This window comes from Bos javanicus, chromosome 14, assembly GCF_032452875.1.
Source record: "Bos javanicus breed banteng chromosome 14, ARS-OSU_banteng_1.0, whole genome shotgun sequence".
NCBI classification, from domain to species: domain Eukaryota; kingdom Metazoa; phylum Chordata; class Mammalia; order Artiodactyla; family Bovidae; genus Bos; species Bos javanicus.
Window position 1 is genome coordinate 56,487,613 of NC_083881.1, and position 24,228 is coordinate 56,511,840.

Consider the following 24,228-nt stretch of genomic DNA (forward strand, 5'->3'; position numbering starts at 1 on the left):
TTGCAGTCAACAAACTCCTATTATAGGATGTTAATAGCCGTATTACTTTAGTTTATATGTCAGACCCCCTAGGTAGTTTGTAAGCTCCTTGAAGGCAGGTACTATGTCTTATTTCTCTATACAGCCACCCCCTAGCATAGGTATTCCATAAATGCTTGATGGGTAAATGAATAAATGAATGAATGATCACAAAGTTAAATAGACTGAAGTTATTGAGGTGAATGTCCTAAGGAGGACACTGTCCTGCTGTCCCGAAAAGCTGAGACTAGAACTTCAGTGAATTATTTTAAGAGGCTAACTCTGTCCATTTACTTGTCTAGAGAAATACTGTCACTCACTATCACAAACTGGAGGCCCACAGACTTAATTTGGTAAGTTATGCATGTATGCATGTATGTATATTTAAAATTGAAGTTTGTTAGCTATAGGTAGAAGTTGGGATATAACATAGCATAAAAATTTGGATTTGTGTGGTTTTCTTCATTGGCTGTACAGAGTCCATCAAGACTTGTATATTGTCACCCTGCTTATTTAACTTATATGCAGAGTATACCATGAGAAATGCTGGGCTGGATGAAGCACTAGCTGGAATCAAGATTGCTGGGAGAATATCAATAATGTTAGATATGCAGATGACACCATCCTTATGGCAGAAAGTGAAGAGGAACTAAAGAACCTCTTAGAAATAAAGAAAGATAGCACTAAGTTGTATCTAACTCTTGTGATCCCATGAACCGTAGCCTGCCAGACTCCTCTGTCCATGGGATTCTCCAGGCAAGAATACTGGAGTGGGTAGCCATTCCTTCTCCAGGGTATCTTCCCAGCCTAGGATGTGAAACCAGGTCTCCTGCATTGCAGGCAGATTCTTTACCAATTGAGCCACAAGGGAAGCCCTTAATGGAAACAATGACAGACTTTATTTTCCTGGGCCCCCAAATCACTGCAAGTGGTGACTGCAACCACAAAATTAAATGATGGTTGCTCCTTGGAAGAAATGCTAAGACAAACCTAGACAGCATATTAAAAAGCAAAGACATTACTTCGCCCATGAAGGTCCTTACAGTCAAAGCTATGGTTTTTCCAGTAGTCATGTATGGATGTGAGAGTTGGACACCATGAAGAAAGCTGAACACTGAAGAACTGATGCTTTTGAACTGTGGTGTTGGAAAAGACTCTTGAGAGTCCCTTGTGCTGAAAGGACTGGGACCTTGTCAATCCTAATTGGGAAATCAATCCTGAATATTCATTGGAAGAACTGATGCTGAAGCACCAATACTTTGTCCACCTGATTCGAAGAGCCAACTCATTAGAAAAGACCCTGATGCTGGGAAAGATTGAAGGCAGGAGGAGAAAGGGACAGCAGAAGATGAGATAGTTGGATGGCATCACCGACTCAATGGACATGAGTTTGAGCAAGCTCTGGGAGTTGATGAAGGACAGGGAAGCCTGGCGTGCTCTAGTCCATGGGGTCCCAAAGAGTTGGACATGACTGAGTGACTGAACAACAACAAAAAATTCGATTTGTGTGGTTTTCTTGATTGGCTGTAGACTGATAAACCATTTCTCTTGGAAAAAGGAAAGACTTGGCTTTGATAAGTCAAATGCTTATGTGAAAAAATTTGGCCAGAACTAAGTAGTGACTCTGGATAGGACATGGAACCTGTAATTCACCATAGTCCCTGTCCACTCACTTTATTCATTTATGTTACCTATTTGATCTAGAATAACTGCTTGAGTTTGTGATTTTGGCAACATGTGATTGCCTGGTTAAAAGGCAGGGGGCATCCAAGGAAGAAGGGGTTACCTCATTGTCTTCCAAAAATACCATGAGAAGTGTGATTGGACCTGATGAGGAGATGCCTGGTTAGGGTTGGAAGGAATGAACACCTGCAGAGCAGTTGCATGTGGGGGCAAAGCTGATACAGCTATTTGTACACTGAGAAATGGAGGGGAAAGAAAAGAAAGATTCCTAATTCCATTTCACTAGGCTGCATAAAGATCTTTCATGATCAACAAGACCAGCCTTTCAGCAGGCAGGGGATTGCAGTTAAAGAATTTGTTTCTGAAGGGGGAGGAGCAGAGGTGGGCTGAGATTGTGCTCAGTCTAAAGCACTACATACAACTCTCTGGTTCTTAGAAGTCAGCCAATTCAATTTACTTACATTTGGCTTCCCCTTTCAAAAACCCATACGTTGGATGACACAATCTGTTATATTAGATTTACTAATATTTTACAGTGATGCAGCAAAGAGCAGGCCAAGTCCCTTAAACACATGAGATTTATGGCCAGTGATTAATCTTGTAAAAATAATGAATTGCCACCAAAAAGGGGGAAAGAACAGATTCTTCCCCAAACAGGAAAGGAAATCTAACCCCTTTGTTTGATGGATGAGTATTTCTTAAAAAAAAAAAAAACAAAAAACAAAAAACTAACAAATAGGAAACGTTAGAATCTAAAAAATCTCTTTCTGAACACCCAACCATCAGCATCTTCCAAAACCGACTTGGTGTACAGTTGGCAGACTGAATTTGCCCTCTCACCTTAAGAATATTAGCAAATTGCAATGGGTCCCCTCCAGAAGAAATATAATATTCTCATGCTAGGACTTTCCAGCAGGAATACAGCTTCTACAGTTGGCAGGCTCTAACTGACACTCACAAATAGGTCCAGTTTGAAAGATGAGGATTCAGATGCAGTGAACAGCATATTTTTCTTATTATTTTTTATGCATATCTAGCTTTTCAGAAAAAAAAAAATTTAAAAAGTCCCTGAAACTGAAACTCAAAAGGCTTATAAAAGCCATTCCTTTAGTTTTTTTCCTCTAATTGTTATTTTCTTTTTTCCTGTGACTTGGAAAGAAACTGGGTGTGTGGGGGGGAGATAAAATGTATTATGTTTTATATTTAAAGGAAAAGGAATTTTGATTTTTTTGAAGAGGAGGACTGTGTAAGCAGGTTGGCTAAATCTATACATACTCACATATATACTGTATTCCTGGTAGTACTCTTGCTCTTTATTATCACATTTTTAAATGAAAAGCTCACCTTTTCTGAAGTGGTATTACACAGTTCATTACCCTTTTTTTGAGCTTTATATAAAAATTCAGGGTAGTCTTGCTTCACTGGTTTTTCACGAAAGAAAACATTTCCTTTGCAGCTTGGAATTTTAAAATGCAACTATTGGAGTTGTTTTCCTTTTCCTTCCTCTAAAACCAAGAAACATATTTTTCTTTCTGCACTGAGACGATTACTGAACTATCAGATGACCAGTGGGTCCTGAAACCAAGATATTTATAGTCTGTAAATATTTTTATGGTGGTAGTGGTGAAGAAAGAGGTGGTCTTCTCTATACACACAGACTGCCTTATAATTTTTTTTTCTAACATTTATAAGTAATCTATTTTTCCTGCAATGAGGAAAGAAACCTAGGAAAATATGTGATTATTCTCTTTTATTCCATTCTCAGACATTGTAGATCTGTGAATTTTACAGATTATGGATTGATTTTTGTGGTTCTCTTTCATGTACAATATAGATATTGAGAAATAAAAAAGGTTTATAAACATATACACATTTATATTTCAAACATTGCCTTTTTTTTCTGAATCAGTTTTGTCTCAGAGCATATGTACTTCTGGAAACAAAGTAACTCAGGCATTTGTTTTTTTAAAAAAAAAAAAAAACTTTAGTTTGCACATCAAAGACAATGATGTATAAGTCAGCTCTGCTTTGGTAACAAACTGTCCCTCAATCCCAGTTAATTAGAACAACAGAGGTATCTGAAGATCAGCTATGGCTCTGCTGCCCCTATCCTCTTATTCTAGGATTCAGGATAAGGGAGCAGCTCTTATTTGAAACATAATTTTCTTTCTTTTCTTTTTAAACTTTTTGCTTTGGATTGTTGTATAGCCGATTAATGATATTGTGATAGTTTCAGGTGGACAGCAAAGGGACTCAGCCATACATTCATGTGTATTCATTCTCCCCCAGGAAATGTCTCCCAGGTGGCGCTAGTGGTTTCAGAACCCGCCTGCTAATTTGGGAGGCAAAAGAGACACAGGTCCGTTCCCTGGGTCGGGAAGATCCCCTGGAGTGGGCATGACAACCCACTCCAGTATTCATCCCTGGAGAATTCCATGGACAGGGGAGCCTGGCAGGCTATAGTCCATGGCTGAAGAGTCAGACACGACCGAAGCAACTCAGCATGCATGAAATGTCATTTTCACATCTAAAGAAAAAGAACAAGACAAACCATGGTTCTTAAAGCTTCTGCTTGGATGTGGCATGGGTCATACATCATGTTGGCAAAATCAAATTCTATGGCCAAGACGAGTATCAGTGGGCCAGGGAGGAGTGTTTCTCCCACGAGAAGTCACTGCAGACTCCATGGCAATGGGTGAGATAATTATCCTAAAGGAAAGGGAAAGCAAATCATTGAAAACCACAGTCTCATCTAACAGGATAATCCAGAGGAACTTACATATACTCATCATCAGTCAGGCCAGGGTGCTTCTACTTTCCATGCTACTTCCACGATTTAAATGAGGGCTCCCCCTGCCATGAAGAATGCATCCACAGTTCCTTCCTTTTGTCATTTAATGTGCACTCAGGATATTAAGAAATAAATTTTATTATTTGTGAAAGCAGAGGAAACTCAGAAGGGTCAAGATTCTAAAAGAAGGCACAATAATGTAGCTAACAACTGGAGATGCCCATAAGTATTGCTTAATGATTCTAATTTCTTGTGTCTTCTCTTATTCTTTTTCTCTTTATTCTGTGTCTTCCAACCTCTCTTCTCCTTTTTCCAAAGTACAGAGGTAGGTTTAGTTGCTAAGTCGTGTCTGACTCTTGTGACCCCATGGACTGTGTAGCCCGCCAGGCTCCTCTGTCTGTGGAATCATTCTCCAGGGGATCTTCCTGATCCAGGGATTGAACATGGATCTTCTTCACTGCAGGCAAACTCTTTACCAACTGAGCCACCAAGGAAGACCTCCAAAGTACATAAATTTCATTCAGTATGTCTCTTTTTTTCCCCTTAATTTCTCTTCTATATTATTGCCTTCCCTTTTTTCATTTCAACTCATTCTTTCAATTATTATTACTTCCTAAATCTATCTAAGATACCGAGATAAAATATAGTTCCTACCTCAAGTTTTATTTATTTTTGGCTGCATGTTACTGCCCACCAGCTTTCTCTAGTTATGGCAGCTGGGGGCTACTCTTTATTACTGTGTGTGAGCTTCTTATTGCAGTGGCTTTGCTTGTTGCTGAACACAAGCTCTAGGTGTGCGGGCTTCAGGAGTTATAGCACTGGGGCTCAGTTGCAGCTCACAGGCTCTAAAGCAGCTGGCTAAGAAGTCATGGCTCATGGACTTAGATGTTCTGCGGCATGTTGAATCTTCCTGGACCAGGGAGGGAACTTGTGTCCCCTGCACTGGCAGGAGGGTTCTTATCCACTGCACCACCTGGGAAGTCCTCCCTACTTCAATTTATGAAATGAGAAGGTTCTTCTAAGGCTGTCCAAGGCACTTTCTTTCTCTGAAATTCTATGTGATTGTTTCCTCCACAGGTATGCAGATTTATAGAAGAGATCAGAACAGTCACTCAGTCGTGTCTGACTCTTTGCGACCCCATGAATCGCAGCATGCCAGGCCTCCCTGTCCATCACCAACTCCTGGAGTTCACTCAGACTCACGTCCAACGAGTCGGTGATGCCATCCAGCCATCTCATCCTCTGTCGTCCCCTTCTCCTCTTGCCCCCAATCCCTCCCAGCATCAGACTCTTTTCCAATGAGTCAACTCTTCGCATGAGGTGGCCAAAGTACTGGAGTTTCAGCTTTAGCATCATTCCTTCCAAAGAAATCCCAGGGCTGATCTCCTTCAGAATGGTTGAATCTCCTTGCAGTCCAAGGGACTCTCAAGAGTCTTCTCCAACACCACAGTTAAAAAGCATCAATTCTTTGGCGCTCAGCCTTCTTCACAGTCCAACTCTCACATCCATACATGACCACAGGAAAAACCATAGCCTTGACTAGATGAAACTTTGTTGGCAAAGTAATGTCTCTGCTTTTGAATAGGCTATCTAGGTTGGTCATAACTTTCCTTCCAAGGAGCAAGCGTCTTTTAATTTCATGGCTGCAGTCACCATCTGCAGTGATTTTGGAGCCCAGAAAAATAAAGTCTGAACTTTATTTTTAAATTTAAACTCTCATATAGAAGAGATAAAGATATACAAATTTTGCTACAATACCAAGTAAAATGTTTTGAGTGCTGGGATCGGGTAATTGATAAAATGCTATGAAAATCAGTAGAAAGAGATTATTTTAGGATGCATTGGCAATAGATAAGTCTCATTACCTGAATTTTTAAACCATATTCTCTTTTAAAAATTTCCGTTCCAAGACCAACTCTCCCTCTTTCAGATATTTCATCCTTGGTGACCAGTCCAAGGCTCTGAATACTGTTCTTATATACCAGGACTCTAATTTGCAAGTTATAGAAGCACAACTCTAACTGACTTAAGCATAAAAAGGGAATGTACTACCTGGTATAAGAAATGGAGATGTTTCTGGCCTATAGGCATAGAATCCATATGTTTAAAGGCTATCATCAGGAATCTATTTCTCTTTCTTCACTTCTCTTTTCTTGGTGTTGGCTCTGTCTACAGGCACACTGTCTCCTCAAGGTCCTAAGACAGCCCTCAGACTTCCAGACTACCAGGTTAGCAACCTCAGCAGTTCCAGCTAACCCAGGAGTTCCAGCAAAAGTCCTATGTTCATTGGTCTTTCTTGGAAAACAGTCCCACTCCTGAATCAGTTACAGTCACCAGGTGAAGGGAGTGGTTCAGTTGGTCAGTCTGCGGTCTCACTGCCACTCTTGGAGCCTGAAAGAAGGCGAGTCTTTCTTGTGGTATGTGTGTTTCCTTATTAAGGAAAATAAGATTGCTACTTGAGAGGAAGGGAGTGGAAAAGACAAGCAAAAACCACAGAGATCGGCTACATCAGTTCAGTTCAGTCCCTCAGTCGTGTCCGACTCTTTCCAACCCCATGAATCACAGCACACCAGGCCTCCCTGTCCATCACCAACTCCCGGAGTTCACTCAGACTCACGTCCAACGAGTCGGTGATGCCATCCAGCCATCTCATCCTCTGTCGTCCCCTTCTCCTCCTGCCCCCAATCCCTCCCAGCATCAGACTCTTTTCCAATGAGTCAACTCTTCGCATGAGGTGGCCAAAGTACTGGAGTTTCAGCTTCAGCATCATTCCTTCCAAAGAAATCCCAGGGCTGATCTCCCTCAGAATGGACTGGTTGGATCTCCTTGCAGTCCAAGGGACTCTCAAGAGTCTTCTCCAACACCACAGTTCAAAAGCATCAATTCTTCAGTGCTCAGCTTTCTTCACAGTCCAACTCTCACATCCATACATGACTACTGGAAAAACCATAGCCTTGACTAGACAGACCTTTGTTGGCAAAGTAATGTCTCTGCTTTTGAATATGCTATCTAGGTTGGTCATAACTTTTCTTCCAAGGAGTAAGCGTCTTTTAATTTCATGGCTGCAGTCACCATCTGCAGTGATTTTGGAGCCCAGAAAAATAAAGTCTGCCACTGTTTCCACTGTTCCTCCATCTATTTCCCATGAAGTGATGGGACCAGATGCCATGATCTTCGTTTTCTGAATGTTGAGCTTTAAGCCAACTTTTTCACTCTCCTCTTTCACTTTCATCAAGAGGCTTTTGAGTTCCTCTTCACGTTCTGCCATTAGGGTGGTTCATCTGCATATCTGAGGTTATTGATATTTTTTCCAATCTTGATTCCAGCTTGTGCTTCTTCCAGCCCAGCATTTCTCATGATGTACTTTGCATAGAAGTTAAATAAGCAGGGTGACAATATACAGCCTTGATGTACTCCTTTTCCTATTTGGAACCAGTCTGTTGTTCCATGTCCAGTTCTAACTGTTGCTTCCTGACCTGCATACAGGTTTCTCAAGAGGCAGGTCAGGTGGTCTGGTATTCCCATCTCTTTCAGAATTTTCCACAGTTTATTGTGATCCACACAGTCAAAGGCTTTGGCATAGTCAATAAAGCAGAAATAGATGTTTTTCTAGAACTCTATCTGCTACATAGTGGGGGCTTAATAGCACTTTGATGAAAGTGATGGTATTGTTATTGATTTTCTTCATTAGATTAGTATGAAACATAATCTTCCACGTTTTCTCCCCAAAGCTTTGTTGTCCTTAGCCTTGTCTCCCTACCTCATTCACAGTCAGTTCTATTCCCTGCAGATACTATCAAGCTTGTTTTTAGTATTTCTTTAAATACACTAAAGCATAATTGCTTTATAGTTTGCTTGATTGATTGTACCAATATTTATAATCTTTGTTGCTCTGTTGTCCATTGTTTCTTGTCCATAGTGACTTTTTTGTGTGTATACACTTGGTTCTCTTGTATTTTGTTTTTCTATTCGAAAAATTATTCATAGAAATAATGTGAATTCAGGATGAATGTATTTTATTTTATTCCCTGGGCAGGTTATTTACTTATTTATGTAGTTTTTCGGTTGTGCTGGGTCTTCACTGTTGTGTGCGAACTTTCTCTAGTTGCGGCAAGCAGAAGCTACTCTTTGTAGAGGATAGGTGTCTTGTTGCAGTGGCTTCTGCTGTTGCAGAGCACAGGCTCTTGGTGCACAAGCTTCAGCAGTTGCAGCACGTGGGCTCAGTAGCTGTGGCTCGTAGGGCTTAGTTGCTCCGTGGCATGTGGGGTCATCCTGGACCAGGGATTGAACTCATGTTCCCTGCATGGCCAGGCAGATTCCTATCCACTACCACCAGGGAGGTCCCCTGGGTAGGTTTAGAATTTGCTTCTGCCAGCAGCCACAGACACTCTCAGTCCAGGGTCATCTTAATGCAAATTAAATTCTGAGGGTCTGTAGACTGCTCAGGTAATGTAAATCTGAGATGCAAGAAGTGGTGGGGGCTGGGTTGCTACTGAGTCACCCTGACTCCAAGGGTGTAGCTAGAGTACCAACTTATTGAGAGGAGGGTCTCCTATTTAATTTCTCAACTAATATGTACCTTGCTTTGAATTTTCTATTTCCCTTCCTACAAGACACACTCTCCATCCTGAGAAAACGAAAACTCACATTTTCATGTTGGGCAAATGTTTTCAGGTTGAAAGTAGCTTTTGTGTTCACTTATCATCCTGGGTTCTTGTTTGGCTTGTTATTTCTTAATATCTTCTTAGTTCTTTGTACCTATTAGAAACATGTTTATTATACCTGGCATTTTTAGTTGGTTTCAGCAGGAGAGTTGTTCAAATAACCCAGCCTGCCATTCCCAGGAAATGGAAGTCTTCTCTCTGAAAACTCTGGTTAATGCTTCAATATTCCTCGTTTTTTCTTTCTGAAGTCTGCTCTCCTGGTTTTTCTGCTCCTGTTCTTTCCTTATAGATAAGCCTTACTGCAATGGGATAGAAAAACCTGTTTCTTGACATGACATCATGGATCAGCTTTTCATTATTTTTGGTTCATATACTTTCTCTGTCGTGACATTGATGGTACAAGTTGTTTCCAATTTTTCCAAAAAACTATCATCTTGGTCCATTTGGACTCTGGTGTATTTGTGGGATATCTACCTTTCTCCAATCTTATATCATTTCTAACATCTGAAAACATGATAAAAATTAGAGTGTGACACAGGCAAGGGGCACCAAATATACAAAGAATGTTGCATATTTAGAATTGTATAACATACATGTTTAGACATGTATTTCCTTTACTTCCTGTTCTGCTTGGGGATCATTTACTAGCCTTTTTAGTTGTTTTTGTTCTTTTAATCCCCTTGGTTTAGTTGCTAAGTCGTGTCTGACTTGTGCGACCCCATGGACTGTAGCCTGCCAGGTTCCTCTGTCCATGGGATTCTCCAGGCAAGAATACTGGAATGGGTTGCTATTTCCTTCTCCAGGGGATTTTCCTGACCCAGGAATCGAACCCAGGTCTCCTGCATTGCAGGCAGATTCTTTACCAACTGAGTTACAAGGAAAACGTATGTAATCCCCTTAGATTTGAGTTTTTCCCCCACAGTCTTCTTGGCTCTTTCATTGGTTCTCTTCCTCTAGACACCTTAATTTTTTAGTACATTTTTCAAGGTTCTATCATGGATTTTTTTGCTTCTTACCTAAGTAATCTCTTGTAGTCCTAACACTTCAATTGTATTCTATGTGTAACCAATAATCAAATTTTATGTCTAGCTATGGCCTCTGGTGCTTCAGTTTCGTATCATCACAATTACTATCTATCTCTGCCAGGATGTTATCCTTGTTCTAAAATTCTATATTTCCAAAATTTTATTATCTTTCTCCTCCAGTCTCTTTTTCAGGATTATATTTTTTTGGTAATAGCATTAATATTTACCCAGTCTTTCAAAATAGAAACTTCAGCATCATCTTTGCCTTCTATCTCTCCCCATACCCACATTTAGTTGATCAAATCCTTCATTTTTGTCTCCACTAACATTGCACTGGTTTACTTTTATACATATGTAGGTATGTTGGAGAAGACTCTTGAGAGTCCCTTGGACTGCAAGGAGATCCAACCAGTGCATTCTAAAGGAGATCAGCCCTGGGTGTTCTTGAAAGGACTGATGCTAAAGCTGAAACTCCAGTACTCTGGCCACCTGATGTGAAGAGTTGACTCATTGGAAAAGACTCTGATGCTGGGAGGGATTGGAGGCAGGAGGAGAAGGGGATGTCAGAGGATGAGATGGCTGGAAAGCAACACCAATTCGATGGACGTGAGTTTGAGTGAACCCCAGGAGTTGGTGATGGACAGGGAGGCCTGGCATGCTGCGATTCATGGGGTTGCAAAGAGTCGGACACGACTGAGTGACTGAACTGAACTGAACTGAGGTATGTAGTCGATACTCATTATCCACAGATTCTGCTTTTGCAAATTTGCCTATTCATTAAAATTTATTTGTAGCCTCAAAATCAATATTCCTGGTGCTTTCATGGTCACTCATGGACATGTACAGAGTGGCAAAAATTTGAGTCACATGACATTTATATTCCCAGCTGAGGTTGAATGAGGTGGCATTCGCCTTCTTTCAGATCTCATACTGTAAACAAATATCATTTTTGTGATCTATTTAGGGCCAGATTTTTCACATTTTGGATTGTTGTTGGTAATTTCAGTTATAAAGGTCCCCAAGTGTAGTGCTGAAATGTTGTCTAGTGTCCCCCAGCTGTGATGTGCCTTTCAGGAAAAAATATGTTAAATCAACTGCATTCAGATGTGAATTTATAGTGCTGTTGCTGTGATTAGGATGTTAGTGAATTAATAATATATATTAAGTAAGGTGTCTTTAAACAGAAACATATATAAAACAAGGTTATGTATTGATGGGTTGATGGAAAGAGACCAGAGGCTTACAGGAATCTTACCCTGTATTTCTCTAAGGAGCAATGGGTCAGTATTTGCTAATTCATTGTTGACTTTGTAGAATACAACTACCATGGAAATGAGAATCAACTGTATGCATGTGTATGTGTGTATATATATATAATTATATATCATATATAATATATAATATAGTCATAGTAATTAACCTCTGAACTGGTTTCCCTTCAATGCATTTTCAGTGCTACCAAAGTAATTATCTTCCTAAGGTAGAACTGCGTGGCTTAGTGGTAAAGACTCTGCCTGCCAATGTAGGAGACACGACAGACGTGGGTTCAATTTTTTGGAGTGCAGAACCCAGCTTAATATTCTCCACAGGCCAAATCTGAGAAAACTGAGATGGAAAATAAGTGTAATAACACAGTATAACACATTGAGCAAAATAAGAATCTATGGGTCCGTATGCTTTCCATCTACTGATCAGGGAAAAGAGAAAACTTTTCCCTACAGTTTTCCCTACAAAATAACAACTAATAAATGTGGAAGAAATAATGTAGTTAGAAAAATCACCATTTCACAACCATCAGAGTTAATTATCTGATAGTTAACTATATCAGAGTTATAATTAATTATCAGTTAATAAACCATTAATATATGACAAAATTAGGGTGAAAGTTTGATGAGAAAGAGGGTATTTTCATAATCTCAAAGTGTTTCCTATAAGTTCAGTTCAGTTTAGTGGCTCAGTCGTGTCCGACTCTTTGCAACCCCATGGACCGCAGCATGCCAGGCCTCCCTGTCCATCACCAACTCCTGGAGTTTACCCAAATTCATGTCCATTGAGTTGGTGATACTATCCAACCATCTCAGACTCTGTCGTCCCCTTCTCCCATCTTCAATCTTTCCGAGCATCAGGGTCTTTTCAAATGAGTTAGTTCTTCACATCAGGTGGCCAAAGTATTGGAGTTCAGCTTCAGCATCAGTCCTTTCAATGAATATTCAGGACTGATCTCCTTCAGAATGGACTGGTTGGATCTCTTTGCAGTCCAAGGGACTCTCAAGAGTCTTCTTCAACACCACAGTTCAAAAGCATCAATTCTTTGGCGCTCAGCTTCCTCTATAGTCCAACTCTCACATCCATACATGACTACTGGAAAAACTATAGCCTTGACTAGATGGACCTTTGTTGGCAAAGTAATGTCTCTGCTTTTCAATATGCTATCTAGGTTGGTCATAACTTTTCTTCCAAGGAGTAAGCGTCTTTTAATTTCATGGCTGCAGTCACCATCTGTAGTGATTATGGAGCCCAAAAGTCTCTCACCATTTCCATTGTTTCCCTATTTTCTATGAAGTGATGGGACCAGATGCCATGACCTCAGTTTTCTGAATGTTGAGCCTCAAGCCAATTTTTTAATTCTCCTCTTTCACCTTCATCAAGAGGCTCTTTATTTCCTTTTCACTTTCTGCCATAAGGGTGATGTCATCTGCTATTGATAGTTCTCCCAGCAATCTCGATTCCAGTTTGTGCTTCATCCAGCCTGGCATTTCGCATGATGTATTCTGCATATAAGTTAAATAAGCAGGGTGACAATATACAGCCTTGACATACTCCTTTCCCGATTTGGAACCAGTATGTTGTTCCATGTCCAGTTCTAACTGTTGCTTCTTAACCTGCAAACAGATTTCTTAGGAGGCAAAATAGAATGTGTTCTTCAAAAATATCAAGGCCATCATTGAGAAAGAAAAACTGAGAAAGAGTTCCAGGCTAAAGGGGACAATGACACATGACAGGTAAATGTAATGTGTGATCCTGGATTCAAGCCCATGCTGGGGAATCAGCAGCTATAAAGGGCACATTGGATAACTGAGAAAATCTGAATACTGAGTATGAATTAAGTAACAATATATTATCAATGTTAAACTTCTTAATTTTGATAATGTTGAGGTTACATAAGTGGATGCTCTTGTTCTCAGGGAGTATACATTGAGGTATTTAGGACTAACAGACCATGTTTAAAACTTACACATCAGTGGTTCAGAAAAATATACATAGCTGTAGAGGTAAAGTGAAAAGTGAATGATAAAGTCAATGCAGCAAAATTTAAATTATTAGTTGTGTTTGGGAAAGGCTATGTGTAAGGTTTTTGAATTTGCATCAAGATAAATGTACAAAAATAAACACTTTTTATTTATTAAGACAATCCCCATGTATTTAGTTTTTATCATTTAACTCTCTTCCCACTTAAGATATAGTCTCTATAAGGATCTCATCTTTCTTTCTCATGGCTGTATTCTCAGCATCCATAACTGTGTCAATATACAGGACTTCAATTATTATTTGTTGAGTGAATAAAGGAAAAACATACAAAGGCAAGTAATAATAGAATGGATTTCCATGCCTTTCATTTTTCTCTCTTCTGAAGTCTTATGAAATCTTAAGTAAAATAACTTTTTCATAAGGGGAGAAAATCACAGAGAAAGGAAGAATTAAAGACAAGACAACAACTGCCTCCCCTCAACCTTCCATCTTTGCAGAATATTGGAAAACTTTTCTCTGAGAAATCTGACCAACCCTAGTGAAAATATTTAAATAAATTGTATTTTGATTCCTTCCAATAAATTCCTCGTTCAGGTTACTTATGTTCTGTTTTTACCACACAGGAAAGTTCAAGTTGGCAAGCATCACCAAAGTGGTAAGAATTTTTTTTAAAAAAGATTGGCTTGTTAATCTCTCACTTTTAAATATAAACAAATAGCCAAGAATTATAAAATATCAAGAAAAGTCTCTAAGATGAAAGATAAAGACCAAAACAAACCACAACTTGAAAATAATAAGACTATGCACAGTAAAGACAACCTTAAAATGAAAGAGAGCTCCTGAAATTAAAAAAAAAAAAATAATAAAGTGAGAAGAGCAATGAAACCTAACCAGAAGACAAGAAGGATGAAGTTGAGGGAATATTCCAGAAGGTAGAGAAAAAATGCAAAGACATGAAAAGTAGGAGAGAAAATATGGGAAAATTAGAGGGCCACTCTAGGATTCTCAAAAAAAAAAAAAAAAAAAAAAGGAGGAAAGAAAAATGTGTGTATGGGCTTGAGAGGAATCATATACCAAGTAATTAAAGAACAGTTATAGAACTAAAAAACATACATTTTCAGGGTTAAAAGGGCCATCAAACTTCTAACAAAATCAATAAAAAAATATCCATGACAAAGTAGTATCAGTGAAATTTCAGCCCTTCAATCTTCTGGGAGTGGGCTACAGAGAGGAACATGAGAAAGAATCAGTGATTAGAAAGGTTTGACCTTCTCAAAGCATTACGGCAAAGTAAAAAGCAATGGAGTCCTGTTTTCAAACTACTAAAGAAAAATGATTTCAACACGAAATTTTATACCTTATCCAAATAGTTGTGAGAGTAAAATGAGGACACTCTGGACATAGAAAAGTCTCGAAAAATGTTCACCCTTATACAAAAATTTTCAGGAAACTCCTGGAGCATATCCTCCACCACAGTGAAAATTAACTTGGAAAAAGGAAGACATGGGTCATAGGAAACAAAAAACCCACTAGAGGTGAAGAGAAAAGAATTCCCAGGCACTTAGTGAAGGGACATAATGGCAATCGTGTATCAGGCACAAAGGGGAACCAGTTGAGCAAAAGTGCTCCAGAGCCTTCAGGAGAAACTTGAAGAAGATGAAGCTGATGGTCTACGTGGGATGAAGGAACATATTAAGAGGTGATTAAGATAAATGTTTGGGTTCAGTTTCTGGTAAGCTACAGAAAACTCTGCAGAGGAGACAAGGTAATGATAGTTTTAGAGAAAACAGAGTTGCCCAGGAAAGCAACAGTAGTCCAGTTTACACATGACTGAGCTCTGGAAAACATAGTCAGACACAGCGACATAGCCATGCGATATTGATCTGGCCGTACTTGAAGGACGAGGCTGAGGCAGGCAGAGGATGGTGTTTAGGGGAGAAGCAGGAAGAAAAGGGAATAAGTTCTCATATTTAACAGTGGAAAAATCAACAGATAATACTTACGTCAGCCATGGTTCAGGCAGGAGAGTAAAGTCACTTGGTGTTACAGATGGAACTATTAGAAGAATTAGACTTTATGTCACTGGGAGAGGACCTGAAGAAGGGAAGTTCTGGAAGGGGGATTGGAGGGCTGGAGGGGCAGAGGAGTCACTAATATGTTTGGGAAGCCAAGTGTACCCCACCACCAGAGTGTGATGGCAAAGGGGGAATTTGTGGGTGGCTTCTGGAAATACACTGCCTCTGCAGCTGGTCATCTAGTAGTAGGACTAGGGGTTCTGGGTAAGCAGGGTCAGAATTCAGAAGAAAAGCAGGACGTAGAGTAGAGTGAGTTTCAAGCTCGTACCCACTGCATACCTTCTGTCCATCACTGGATCTTGCTGATAAAAGACCTCTGGGAAGTCGTGACCACTGTTTAATATCTGTCCTCCAAATCCCATGTAAATTCCTCTTTTGTTGTTGAATCACAAAATCAATTTTTGTGACCCCCTGGACTGCAGCCTGCCAGGCTCCTCTGTCCATGGGATTTCACAGGTAAGAACACTGGAACTGGTTGTCATTTCCTTCTCCAGGGGATCTTCCTGATCCAGGAATTGAACTAGAGTCTCCTGCATTGACTGGCAGATTCTTTATGACTGAGTTACCCTAGAAGCTCAAATTCCTCTTTAAACCAGCTGCAATTCAGTATCATTGCATAGCAGAGGATTTGAGAAATACAGTTCCCAACTTAACGCAAGTGATAGCATAAACTACAACAATCCAGCTGTTGACAATCTGGCACCCACTACACATGTCTTTTGACCACATTTAACTTACAAATAATGATAAACACAAATTTATGTTTCCACAGTACTTGGCACAGCTATCCACACAAAAACATATAGACCTGCTTCCCAAAAGAGGATACTCAAAGTCTCATGTGTCCCTTTATTCATCTTGGGGTGACAGTCATTCTTTTAGCTGAGTCATACTCACAATTCTGTACTCTGTAGCTTAAATACTGAGATATAAGGTTGCTGCTAAGTCGCTTCAGTTGTGTCTGACTGTGTGCAACCCCATAGACAGCAGCCCACCAGGCTTCCCCGTCCCTGGGATTCTCCAGGCAAGAACACTGGAGTGGGTTGCCATTTCCTTCTCCAATGCATGAAAGTGAAAAGTGAAAGTGAAGTCGCTCAGACCTCTCTGACTCTAGCAACCCCATGGACTGCAGCCTACCAGGCTGCTCTGTCCATGGGATTTTCTAGGCAAAGGTACTGGAGTGGGGTGCCATTGCCTTCTCCAGATATAAGGTTAGCTGCAATTTATACATTTTATGTTAAATAGTAGAGGAATGAAATTGAAAGTGAAAGTCACTCAGTCGTGTCTGACTCTTTGCAACCCTATGGACTGTCCATGGAATTCTCCAGGCCAGAATACTGGAGTGGGTAGCCTTTCCCTTCTCCAGGGGATCTTCTCAACCCAGGGATTGAACCCAGGTCTCCGACATTGCAGGCGGATTCTTTACCAGCTGTAAATAGGAATAGGAGATGACAAAATATTGATATTTGACATTTATATCAAATCAAGAAAGAAGTACTTATTGCTGCAGTATGTTTCTGCAGCTAGTTATGTGATTGTAGTTGGTATTTATAACTTACTTTTTTCTAGGACTGAGGTAGACAGGACAGACTACTAAAGTGTTATATACGAGAAAAACCTTAGTTTTGGCTTATAGAAGTATAATCTGAGTCACCACAATAGTCACAGCCTCTTCTTTTATTTAAAATAATTTTTTTATTTTTTTTGGCTTTGCTGGGTCTTCACTGCTGCGAGGACTTCTCTAGTTGCAGTGCACACGGGCCTCTCATTGCGGTGGCTTCTCTTGTTGCAAAGTTCGGGCTCTAGGGCTTCAGTAGTTGCGGCTCTTTGGCTCTAGAGCACAGGATCAGTAGTTGTGGTCCAGGGTTTAGCTGCTCTGAGGCATGTGGATCTTCCTGGATCAGGGATAGAACCCGTGTCTTCTGCATTGGCAGGTGGATTCTTTACCACTGAGCCATCAGGGAAGCCCCAGCCTCTTATCCAACCAAGACTTGAGCCAGTTGAGAACCATAAAATGAAGAGAACTCCTTGAATGAAGAGAAGGTAAGGTCTCTTGAGGAAGGACTCTCACCATAAATCTTTTTCCCGGTCTTCCCCCACAGGACCTGGAGCCATTTACTCAGATGACTATGTTTTGGGGAAGGAGAAGTAAGTAGACTTTGGTTAATTTTTTGACACCCAAAATGTCAAGAGAAGTGTCTTATGAAGACTGGGTAATTAATAGAGTTTGGGTTTGGGTTCACCTCTCAATGGGCCTAGTGGATCCCATGATTCATGCCACGGTTATTTCCTCAGTTCTAGAGTGAACAATTGGAATAGACATAGTCGGCAGCTAGAACCCCTGTGTTGAATTAGAACCCCTATGGTCTTCAACCTACATATATATATTATATATATACAACATAAATATAAAATTATCTGGCGTGCTGCGATTCATGGGGTCGCAAAGAGTCAGACACGACTGAGTGACTGAACTGAACTGAATCATGTGTATAAGGTATGTATTATTAAGTTTTCTGTATTGTTCCAAAGTTAAAGCAGCTTATAAGGATGCAAATAATACTGAAAAATACAACACTAAAAATAGGTGCAAAAAACACAGCAAAGGGAAAATAAGAGTAGAAATATAAAATGGACCAAGAAATGAGACTAGTACATAAAGTGTCTGACCACAAATTTGCTCCTGAGAAGTAACAGAGCTCATTATAACCATAAGTTAAAGACAGGCCAAATGCTTAGGAGAGGCAAGTCTATTTGTGACATGGGTAGTGAAAAAAGTTCTAAGAAGCATATTTCCTGCTCTTAGGGATTACTTGTTCTATTGTTCATCTCAATTAGCATAACTAATTGCATGTCCACAAAGAGCAAAAAGAGACATTTTCTTCTATTAATGAAAACTGTCTCATTCTTAAAATAGCTGAGAATCTTTATCTCTTGTTATTAACCAAGTGTAGTAACACTTCCTTCCAGCAACCACATTCATACAAAAAAGAATGGAAATGACACTATTTTAGTTCAAAAGAGTTCAGAGTGCACAAGATTAAATAAAGGGAATAATTTTAAAACTTCAGGTCAAATCTCATGTTTTTTTCTTTATGAGCTGGTCTGAGTTAGACTTCCTTTGAAGAGAGCCTCCTGGATCTCTTCCATGAGGATGGAGAACAAAATGAGAAATGGGCCTTATCACATCAGTCTACAGAAGAGTTCTCAAGTGGCAGGACATAGTATTAATATTTGGAGGAGTCAAATATTTACACATTTTTCAAATGTTAAATAAGTGATTATGATGTGGCTTTTAAAAACAACAAATTAGCCTGGATAAGAACTGGTCAGTGACCTAGTTGAAGATCTTTTGTATTAATTAATTTAATTATCTCATACAAAATATAATAAATGGACATAGGCTATCACATGTAACTAGCAAAATGGACATTCAGCTTGTATTTAACAGAAAAAAAATATACTATCAATATTAATACAATGGCAAAAATGCCATAATTTGTTCCAAAGTAAATAATGGATAAATTCTAGAGTGGAAGAGTAAGTATGACACCAACTAATTTCAACAATCAATAAGAAGACTGTGGGAAACTTTAACTCTGAGAATATGAATATCTGATAACAGAAAAGATAAGAAGACTCTAAATCAATTAGATGATGAAAATGAGAGTCAGAGCCAAAATCAACCAAATCTGTGAACATAAATACTTAGCAAAAATTTAGAAAATGTAAACTCTATTCTAATGTAGCCACATCATACAGTCGTGAAACCACTAACATCGTACAGTTTTTAACATTGAAAAAAGTGTCTTAGAAAACTCCCAAATAAAAACTAAAAAGAATGGCATGAAGAAGAGCTTTTTACAAGTGTAACACAAAGAAATTATAAAGATAAGACTGACAAATTTTAAATAAAATTATTTTTAAAATTTAAGTAAAGAGACAAATGATAAACCTGGAAAAAGCATTTGCAACCCAAATAGCAAAAGATAATATATTCATATATATATCTATAGTATATTGTACAAAATAAAATTAAGTGAGTAAGAGCAGAAAAAAAGGTAAATGATATCTTTGAAAAGTTGATAAAAAAGGAAATATAAATTGCCTAAGCATATTAAAGGTGCATAATTTCATTTAAAAGAAATAAAAATTAAAACCATTGATATATCATATTTTGCCTAGGAGTGCTAAAGGTCAAAACACATTGGCTGGTTTATAGGGAGATGGGCACTTTCATACACTGTAATTGGATAGAATCTCTGTGGAAGGCATTCCCTCACACTCGGTTAACCTTCTCTATCACCAGTGAGTGGGATGATGTCAACCTCCTCAGTATGGTTCTCTGTAAACATACACCAGACACATGTCTGTTTATAAAGCGAGTTTAATGAAACCACCATCTAAACTCAGTTTAAAGAAAAAGTCCATTGAGTCTCTATGATGGAGAAACTCTGAGCACTGAGCCTCATCAACAACACTTTCACAGTTTAGAAATGAAAGGATGCAGAAATATGGGATTAAAGTTAATGATAGTTTAGGATCTGCTAGGGGTGTATTTTTTAGTAGCAAAAACATTCCTGGGTTCTTGAAATCAGGAAAAATATTCAGTGAATGGCAAAAAAGGAAAAAAAAAAATTCTGCTTTATCAACAAACTAGTCCAAAGAGATTAAGTGTGAGATCCTAAGTACCCTAAGAACAAAGTGTGAAAGATTTTTGAAGTTCCTTGGTGTCCTTTAGAGACAGACCAGGAGAGAGCACAAGGAGAAAGGAATTAGGAATCTTCTTGGCTTCCAGGGTCCGTTCTTATCTTAACAGCATTAACCAATATTCAGCAGAAGTGATACTATTAACATTCTTTTTTATGTGTGAAATGGATTTAGGAGTTCACTAAGCTGAAAAGTATCTCTGGTTTTAAAAATGCCAACAGTGCAATCCAAATGATTACAATTTTGGAAAGTAACCTTTGAAGACAGAAGATTGAAAGTGGTCTGTAAATTTAAGGATGACAGTGGCTAATTCTCATCTTTCTACAATGAAAACTCATCAACGATGAGTTTGTCCTCACACTGTTGGACTCACTTCTTGACAGAAATAGAAAATTGACTGTAAATCAGAACATGGTAGGGGTAAAAGAGTTCGTGTTCTAATGTCCTAAAAGTACCGACAAGGAAAAGATCCAGAGATGTGTCTAAAACAACCCACATGGAGCTAGATCTACTTGGTCTTGTACTTACTTTTGTCTTTAAATATTTTAAAAGACACTGATGATCTCTAATCTTGAATGGATCCCAAGGCTATAAAGGCAGAGGGTTTATTTAGAGAGGAGTTTGTTGTGTCATGGATTGAATTTCTTTGCAAGTGCAATGAATTTGGTGTGTGTATTTGTGAGTCTGTGGAAGAAATGTTATTTATGATGCTTAGGGGGTAGTCACTGTAATATCATGCCAAATATCGGGCCACTCCCTAAACTGAAATGTTTCCAATTACTTCCAAATTCTGTGACAAAAATCAAAGGTTCTGAAAGCTAAGAAACAAATCCACTCTAGCCATTATGTCCTTAACTCTGTTTGTGCCCTATGGGCCAATCTCAGGGGCTGAATTTTCTTATCTGGGAAATGGGACCAGGGACTTCAACTCAGATGACTTGGATGTTCTCAGATATACATAAAATGAATAACACTAAAATTCTTAGTCACGTAAATGCTGCTATATAAATAGTAATGTCTATAAAAAGTTACGGATAGGTATTAATGGGACAGTTAATAATTGTGCTATTTTAATAGCCTTATTGTTTTATATGATTGTTTCAAATCTCCAAACTTCTGAACATCTTAAACTGAAGGCATAGAGAAATTTAAATGGTACAAAATGCTAGCATAATAATATGGTACTTGTGGTCATATTTGCAAACATTCCTAAACCCCTGGTTAGCAGTATAAATTCTTATCTTTTGCCTAGGCAGTAAATTCATTCCTACAGTAATGACTTCAGAACCTAAGATTTCACCAGAATGAAATCTAATAGCATCAAGAGTATGTAGCACTTCGTTAAACAGAGTATTCCCTAAACTCAAGGCACCTAAAAGTTCAATTAAGGAGACTGCGAGGGTGGGGGAGGGAGGAGGATTATGAATAAGAAGTGTTTCAGTAAGAACTGAACTTCTCTTCGAAGAAGCAAGGCCCTAATTTCTAGAATACTGCAAGCAAGGGATCAAAGGTTTTTGGAAGTTTTTCTGGAGGAGACACAAAGTCAAGAAAGACTTCTAAGGATAAGCAAAGGATTGGAACACCCCTTTCCCTCCCTAAACCGAGGACGCGTTTTAGATTCAGCTGTACTAAGACGTCTTCCTATAAAACAAAGCCAAGACGTAAATGTAAGAGTATCAGAGGTGCGGCATCTTTCGGGCTGAGGCTCAGGTTTAAACTCCGCTTTAGAAACAGCAGTCCCGGCTCAGAGCTCGGAAAGGAAGGTCTAGGAGAAGCCATCAGTCAGGTCTTCCCGCAGGAAGGTCGGCGCTGAGGTTGGAACCGGCCCTGGAGCACCAGAGCAGACGCCCTGGGGGTGAGGACAGCTGGGCTGTAGGGCTGGCACAGTCTAGGGGTACGCGTCCATCTCAGCCACTCTTCAGTTTAGCTCCCTACTCCAGGAAAGCGCAGAGGGGTCTCGCCTGGGGGTAGGCTCTCTGGAGGCTGTAAGCGCTCTTTAGGACCTCAGGGAAACCCGAGAGATTCTGGCTTTAGGACCCAGGAACTCCAAGGCAGCCCTGACTTAGTTGCCTTGGACCACAGCACCACCTACTTATAGAAGCATCCCAAGCCTGGGCCCTGCTGCATCTCCATCGGAAAGTGCGCTCGCCATCCCTTCGCCCTCCCAGGAGCGTTCTGTCTCCCACAGCTTGAAAGAGAGAAACCTTAGCTGAAAAGTGGCTGTGGAGAGAGCTCTGGAAACCGCACAATTGGATACGGATCCAGAGAGTGAGAGCGGGCGTGCCCCTCGCCTGAGGATCGCACTCACCGGCCGGGACGCAGCATCCCAGAGGCTGCGGTCCCGCCCGCCCAGCCGCGCTCCTGCTAGGCGCGGTCAGTCCGGAGGAACCTCCGCGCGCTTCGAACCCACCGCGGCCGCCCGTACCCCAGAGCTGCCACGCGCTCCCTGCGGGCCTCGGCAAACTTTTCCCCAGCCCACGTGCTAGCGAGGTGTCTCGCTTAGCGATCCCGGGATGGAGCGCCGCGCCTAGGCACGCCGCGCAGCCTGAGACGTGAGTGCTCACGGTAGGCGACCCGCGCCCGCCACCGTGGCCACAGCGCCTGGGTACCCCACTGCTGGGCCAGAGGACCTAAGAGCGAGCCTTTAACCTGCACCCTCGGGGACCGTGGAGGTCTTTTCTTTTCCCGAAGCGCCCGCGCAACGTCCCTTCCCCGGGGTCGGAGCCTGTAAGTCCGCAGAGGTTGCTAATTCACTGATTGTAATCACCTTGCTCTCCAAGTTGCCTGCAGCTGTGCGCTCCGGGTTAAGCCGCTCCGCGGCTCGCGCAAGGCAGTGAGTTCGCTTTCCCCCTCCCTTCCCTTCTTAAATTGGGACGCGTGAAAAGGCAGCTGCCTCCCTGGGCCTCTCTCCACCCGGCTTTTCCTCCTCGTCTCTCAGGTTCAAGGCGGAGAGATGCCGAACTGACCCGCGCAGCCCCCCTGGCTAGTGGAGGCTCCCCCCTCGGCGTCTTCCCCAGCAGCGCGGTCTGCGCCGGCTCCTCGGATGAGCCCTCCAGTTTCCCTACTTTGAGAGGCGTCTCTCCCCAGCCCGACCGCCCAGATGCAGTTTCGTCTTTTCTCCTTTGCCCTCATCATCCTGAACTGTATGGATTACAGCCACTGCCAAGGCAATCGATGGAGACGCAGCAAGAGAGGTGGGTTCTACTCTGCCGGAGCCGCGTGGGGTCGGGGGCGCCGGCGGCGGCACTCGCCCCCGGGCTCAGGTGGGCAGGGCCGTGCCCTCCACCCGGCCTTTGGGCTCCTCACTTTCCGGGCCCCGGGGCGCTGCCGAGAGCTCGGTCTTTTCTGTCCTCAGGAGGCGCGGCGAGCCGGGTGAGCCCGGCTTCCTGCGGGCGCTCCGGGCTGAGAGGTGCGGTCCGCACCCACGTTAGCTGTCGAGCTTCTACTTCTGAACTCTTCTCTATAGGTCTCTCTCTCTCTTTTTTTTTAAATCTGGCATCCTTTTTTTTCTTGTTATTTTTTGTCTTTTTCTCTTTTTAGTCCTCTCAACTATCTCCCCTGCTCCTCATTTTTCTCTACCTTCGCCACCCACGTGCGCCCCAAACCCTGTCCCCAGATGGTTTTCGACCGGCCTACCTACAACTGTGTGTATGTGTATCTGTGCTGTGTCTGTGTCTGCGCGCGCGCGTGGGCCAGAAAGCACGAGCGAGAGGGCTGGGGAGGGGTACCAAGTCGTTGTGGAGGATCTGCATTTCCAGGAAAAGAGCAATACTGTCTTCCTCTGGACCTTAAGACGAGGTGGAAGGACTCTCTGAACTTGGTACACTGAACAGCAGCTCGTGCGCAGGTTGTTTTGGGGGGAACGCTCGCTGGCAGAATGATACTTTGGGGACAGGCCCGAGTTTGCCCTCTGCGTTTACTTCCCTCACAAGCAGCTATTTCTGAGGTTCCTGGCCTCGGTGACACTCACTTGTGGCTTTTTAGCCGCCCCTCCCTCTCCATCACACATGTGC

The 24,228-nt window shown here is 41.1% G+C and overlaps 1 protein-coding gene across 4 annotated transcripts in view; it reads left to right on the top strand.

The window, feature by feature from the left end:
* The window catches only part of RSPO2 (R-spondin 2), a 228,149-nt gene that overhangs the window by 32,186 nt on the left and 171,735 nt on the right, over positions 1-24,228 (top strand). The window contains exons 1-2 of one of the 4 annotated variants that reach the window (XM_061439139.1): positions 22,284-22,942; positions 23,154-23,409. The exons of 1 other annotated variant lie outside the window; for it this stretch is intronic. In XM_061439139.1, coding sequence (XP_061295123.1) covers positions 23,316-23,409 — 94 coding nt within the window. In that variant the 5' untranslated portion in view covers positions 22,284-22,942; positions 23,154-23,315. Of the gene's footprint in view, positions 1-22,260; positions 23,410-24,228 lie in introns of those variants that run through there. 2 more of the 4 variants (XR_009740899.1, XM_061439138.1) reach the window with 2 other exon arrangements.